The 6,000-nt window shown below is 29.7% G+C and overlaps 1 protein-coding gene across 1 annotated transcript in view; it reads left to right on the top strand.

The window, feature by feature from the left end:
* LOC108689242 (DNA (cytosine-5)-methyltransferase PliMCI-like) overlaps positions 1 to 3,341 on the top strand; it is an 11,755-nt gene extending 8,414 nt beyond the window's left edge. The window contains exons 13-16 of the mRNA XM_018195931.1: positions 736 to 885; positions 1,348 to 1,514; positions 1,756 to 1,999; positions 2,957 to 3,341. Of these exons, the coding sequence (XP_018051420.1) occupies positions 736 to 885; positions 1,348 to 1,514; positions 1,756 to 1,999; positions 2,957 to 3,304 (909 nt within the window). The 3' untranslated portion in view covers positions 3,305 to 3,341. The remainder of the gene's footprint in view (positions 1 to 735; positions 886 to 1,347; positions 1,515 to 1,755; positions 2,000 to 2,956) is intronic.
* The last annotated feature ends 2,659 nt before the right edge of the window (positions 3,342 to 6,000 follow it).

The following is a 6,000-nucleotide window of genomic DNA, read 5'->3' as shown; positions in this document are numbered from 1 at the left end:
GAGAGAGAGAGAGAGAGAGAGAGAGAGAGAGAGAGAGAGAGAGAGAGAGAGAGAGAAAGAGAATATATATTTTGTGATACATTGATTTTGAAATCAATTGATAGAAATTATCAAGATCAAGTCGATAAACAATCGCACTGAATCGCATTGAATGTATAAAAAATGAGATCTATCCCAAAAATATCCGATCTCTGCATGTCTATGTTTTTAGGCATCCTCTCTATTGTAGAAACAGATATTTCAGTATTTAGGGAAGATCGTGAAGAGCATCCCCCTCAAACGGCATGAACAGTCGGCAATGATACGCATTGATTGATTATGTGAATGTCAAAAATTCTAAGCATTGTTTATGTATTTAGGATTTTTTTAATTTAAGAAGTAACCAAAAATCACACGAGGTTATATCTGAATTGTACGGGGATTGGCGAAGTTGAACAATGCCGTGTCTGTGTAGTAAAAAAAAATCTTAAATCAGATGAGATGAATGAGCAATATGACGTTCGGAATTTTCAATGCTCACACAACTGTTTGCCACATACCTCTGCCGACTGAATAGCTATTATGTCACTTGAGGTACTTCTCAAGACTTCCCCTAAATACTGAATGCCTGTTTTCCACAACTGACAGTGCCTAAGGATAAAGAGGATGGATACTTTTGGGATAGATCTCGTGTATGATGATATTGACGTATATCTAATATCATAAAGATTTTTTTTGTAACGATGTATATTTCAGTATATTACCAACTGTGTTCAAAAGGAATCTGCTCCATATAGAGCAATTACTGTAAAAGATGCCTTGTATGATTTACCAGAAATTAAATGTGGTTCAAATATAGAAGAGATGTCTTACGTTGGTGAACCCATAACACATTTTCAAAGGAAGGTAATTATTAGAGGAACGCATCTTAGTATATATACATAATAATTAGGAAATCATTTTAAAACCTGCCAATTTTGCTGATCTTTAAAAAGCTATATCCCAGCTTCAGAGATTGCAGGACAATTTTTCTGGATCCTACATTTTATAAGATTTTGAATAACTAATACCAGCATACAATCACACATCAAGAAACGGGAATGCCCCATTTTATCCGTGAAAAGTTATGAAACTTTCAGAATTTTGATATTTGTTTCTGTCTTCGTGAAAAAAATCATTCGATGAAGCAGAAAATATAATTTTAACTGTTTTAAAATCAAGATTTTATCCTTTAAAACACAGAAAATTCTCTTCATGCTTTTAAATATTGACAATATTTGCAGGTTTAAAAATGATTCCTTAATTGTTGTGTGTAGTGTGTAGTATATTTAGAAACAAATATTAAAGTTTTTATTTGATTTATTTTAGATGAGAGGTAAACCGTATCAATCAAAATTAACGGATCACATATGCAAAGAAATGTCTCCGCTTGTAGAAGCGCGAATGAGCTATATTCCAACTACAAATGGTTCTGATTGGCGTGATCTGCCGAATATTGTGGTGCAATTGAGTGACGATACTTATACCAAAAAATTGTACGTGTAATCTATTGGGATCAGTTTAGTTTAAGTTTTTTTCTAAGAGGATATTTTCCCACTCAAAATTCCTAATATGTATAATTCCTATTATGTATATAGTTAGTCAGATCTTTTGCTTGATAATTAATTACATCTGTCTAATATTCTTAAAAATATTAACTATTTCTTTCTTAATAAATCACTGAATTCTTCAATTACATTAATTAATTGACCAAATCCATTTTTTTTTCTTCTTCAGGGACTATATGTATAATGATAAGAGAGTTGGGAGAAGTAAGACGAATGCATTTCGTGGAGTATGTAGATGCAGTATTAGAAAACAATTGTGTGATCCTACTGATAAACAATTTAATACTTTGATTCCATGGTGTTTACCACATACTGCAAGTCGACACAATAATTGGAAGGGTTTATACGGAAGAATTGAATGGAACGGATTTTTCAGTACGACTATCACTAATCCAGAGCCGATGGGTAAACAAGTATGTCGATAAATATTTAAAATGATACATATCTAGGATGATGCGTTCTATTTTGCGCATTGCGCTTATAAAACCCCTATGCACAATGGAGGAAATATAATATTAGGAATAAGAATAAATATTAAGATTTCAATCTACCAAATCGTGTATTCTGTCGTGTTCTGTCGTGTATTCTGATGTAATGTCTGTTATCTGATAGATTGAAATCTTAATATTTATTTCTATTCCTAATATTTGTTCTATTATGCACAGGCCTTAACCCTCATTTATTTTTGTTTAATATTTGATAAACTAATTGAGGCTGAACTAATGCTTACAATGTACGAGCGTGAAAATGGAACGCACTCCTCCTAATTTCTAGTAATTTAAAATGGTGAAAGTATGAAATATAATTTTTAATAATTTTAAAATACTACAAATTAATTCCTATTCTGCAATCTCGATATAGTAGATACAATTTGAACGTAGAAGTTAAAATCTCTTGCACAAAATGATACAGCTGCATATTCATAGCGGTATTCATTTAAATGAATATCTCTCTGCTTGATGAAATTATGCTTGATATGTTTTTGTACGAAACGAAAAAATCTGGAAGAAAAAAGTGATATTCTGTCCTGTGAAGCAAGATATTAATCGTTGAAGTTAACCATTATTTATATTAATGTAGCCAATCCTATTTACTATTTATTATTTATATTAACATTCATTCATAAACTGGAGATATTGTAATTTAGAAAGATGCGCTAGAGATGCGATTCACTTAATGTTGCAAATATTTCGTTGATCAGAAGAACGAACTAAGCAATCAAAAAATGCTTCAAAACATTTGCGACATTAACTGGATCATATCTAATGTCATTTTGCTATAACTTTATTAATTAATTTTTTCTGTGCATTATGCGGCTATAAAAATTTGTTCAAAAAGTTCTTAATTCAAATTTAATAATTGATTTTCAGGGTCGTGTTTTGCATCCAGTACAAAATCGAGTTGTCAGTGTGAGGGAGTGTGCAAGATCGCAAGGCTTTCTCGATTCATATCGTTTTTTCGGTACAATAACTGATAAGCATCGACAGGTTGGTAATGCGGTACCACCACCATTGGCAGCTGCTATCGGGCATGAGATAAGAAAGTGTATCCGTGATATGGATAACACGTTAAAGAGCCCAGAACTTAAGCCTACAAATAACTGTAGTGCTGAAGCAACGACAAGTAAAAGTATTGACAATAATTTCAATGAAAGTTTTAATGGAAGTTACAATGAAAGTGACAAAAACGTGACAAAAACGTACCTGATGTCTCGGTAACTCACGATAATGCAAATAATAATCTTAATAAAAATGCAACCGATAATATTTGCAGATAAAGAAACGAAGAAAGAACAACTATTAATATTACGAAATAATATAACGGTTTTTACATCTTATTTCTACATTTCAAATTAATATTCAGTATTAATTTTGGTATATTAAATTCCAATATCTGATTCAATATGTATTGAACAGGATAAACTTATGTTATAATTCATATTTTAGATATTTTTGATATTTATTCTGGAAACTTGTCAGAAACAAACTCCTATTTTAGAATTGAAGCAATCATGTTATATCTGTCATATTCTGTGACTTTTTAAAATCTAATTTTAATATTATTTTTTAATTTATGCATCATGAAATACATTTTACAGTTTCTTTTTCATTTAGTGCATATGCAAGTAGTATTCTGAAATAGAAAGAATCTACAATTGTTTTATAGCTTTTATAAATGAAAATGTGAACATTTGTAAGTGATTTGATAAAATTGAATGGGTATTGTTACTATTGAAACTTTCAATATTTAATATTGCAAGCGAACCATATATAGCGAACTTTATTTAATAAATAATGATTTATTAATTGTGAATTTTATGAAAATAGAATATTGAAAAGATTTGCAAATGGTTTGAAATAATTGAGGAATAATAATTATTGATCATAATTATTATCATTACTTATGAAAAATAAATTTACTGATCATGAGTTTCATATATGAAAATGTTGAAGTAGATTTACAAGAAGTCTGAATTATAACTGATGAACATTATTATTACTGAATGTTGTACAAATTATATATTGTACACGAGAATTCTATATTATCTTTATTTGCAAAATATTTTTTAATAATTTTTTTTAACTATATATGTGGGACGTTAGGAATAAGCATCTCGCTAACAGTTTGATGCAAGTTCAATAAATATATTTTATATTCAATATATTTACTTACAGACGATTCGCTATCAATATTCGTTAGGGGTTTCGCACAATAAAAGGAAACAGGAAACAGAGAATAAGAATTTCAATCTATCAGAAATCATGTATCATGGAATACACAATTTCCGATAGATTGAAATTCTTATTCTCTATTCTCTTCCTTTTATTGTGCTTGTCCCTTACAGTTCTCTCTTCGCGCGGGCGCCTCTGGAAAACTCGCAATGCTCTTGCACGCGTAATTTCTCGCGACTTTTAATTCTGTCTTTGAATAAAAACTTGCTCGTTCTAGCTCTTTCGAAAACGTATTCGTGTTCGAAAAATATTCTCTCCTAACGTCTTCTCAGAGAACGCGCTCTCGTTTGTATCTAATCTCGCGACCAAAGCGCCACATGCACACATACACCACGCTTCTATCGACACACAGTCGGTAACGCACACCTCACACACCCTACATATATATTTTTAGTACATACTCTTAGGAGCTCCGCACAATAAAAGAAACAAGGAACAGAGAATAAGAATTTCAATCTATCAGAAACCATGTATTGTGGAATACACAATTTCCGATAAGTTGAAATTCTTATTTTCTGTTTTCTGTTCCTTGTATTATGCAGAACCCCTATAACAAATATGTTACTTTACAAGTAAATATTTTTCTGTTTATCTTAAATATGTATATATACTTAGATTTAAAACGCATTTTATTTTACATGCAAACTCTGGCAAAGGATGCTTTTTAACAAAAGACACAGATGAGACTGTATAATACAATAAATCATTATATCTTTGTTATTTGATAATGTTAAATGAAGATGACATAATCACTGTATCATTTGCTGGAAAGTACCAAAAAGTTAGTCCTTATTAGTTTACACACACACATATTCAGTGTTATTTTTTTTAATGTTTTGATGCTTTTCTTTATGATCGGAACCACCAATGAATTACTATTAAATACTGTCAAACCTTGGACAAATTTTCGGCGGTATAAAAAGGGCCCAGAAGTAATTGAAGAATGTTGACATTACCGATAATTGATATAAATTCGCTATTATTAACATAAATAATAAATATTTGGCTCATACATTATTAAATTCATGATTTTTTATTACATAAATGTTCCATAAATAAATATCTATATTTATAAAGCTATATTATCCTATTTTATTGCAAAAAAAATTAAAATTTTTTCTCTGCAGTTATCATTTTTGTTGATAATCAAACTTTGACAACATAACATTGAAATCACGCTTTTAAAGAAAAATTGAGTATTATAGAGTTATAAATGCATAAATATGTCTACTAAATATGTAAACTAATAAATCATAAATATAAAATTAATACAATATTATCAGTTTTTAACTCTTAATCACTTCAATATTCACAAAGACGCGAACTCCTGTAAGAATGTCGGTCTTTAATAGCATCTCGTCGGTGTCGGAACTCAGGCTATTCAATAATGGGAGACATCAGGGTTAGGAAGTAACGTGTTATTACTTGTAACATTACATTTTTTTCTAACGAATAACGAAATTGATCACGTTACTTTTGTAATCTATCATTATTTTTTAATAAATCATGGTCGTCTCGGACAATAAAGATTATAGGTATTAAATAAATAAAAAACTTTTTGCCTTATTTTTGTTTTATTCACTATGCTCGCTTTAGCGTAAGAACACTAAAAACTAAAATATCTATTATATAATAAAATATCATAGAATTAAACATAAGTATGTAAATTAAATATTTAAAAG

Source organism: Atta colombica, unplaced genomic scaffold (genome assembly GCF_001594045.1).
Source record: "Atta colombica isolate Treedump-2 unplaced genomic scaffold, Acol1.0 scaffold261, whole genome shotgun sequence".
NCBI classification, from domain to species: Eukaryota; Metazoa; Arthropoda; class Insecta; order Hymenoptera; family Formicidae; genus Atta; species Atta colombica.
Note: the sequence above shows the minus strand (reverse complement) of the source record. Positions and strands in the feature narration are given on the sequence as shown.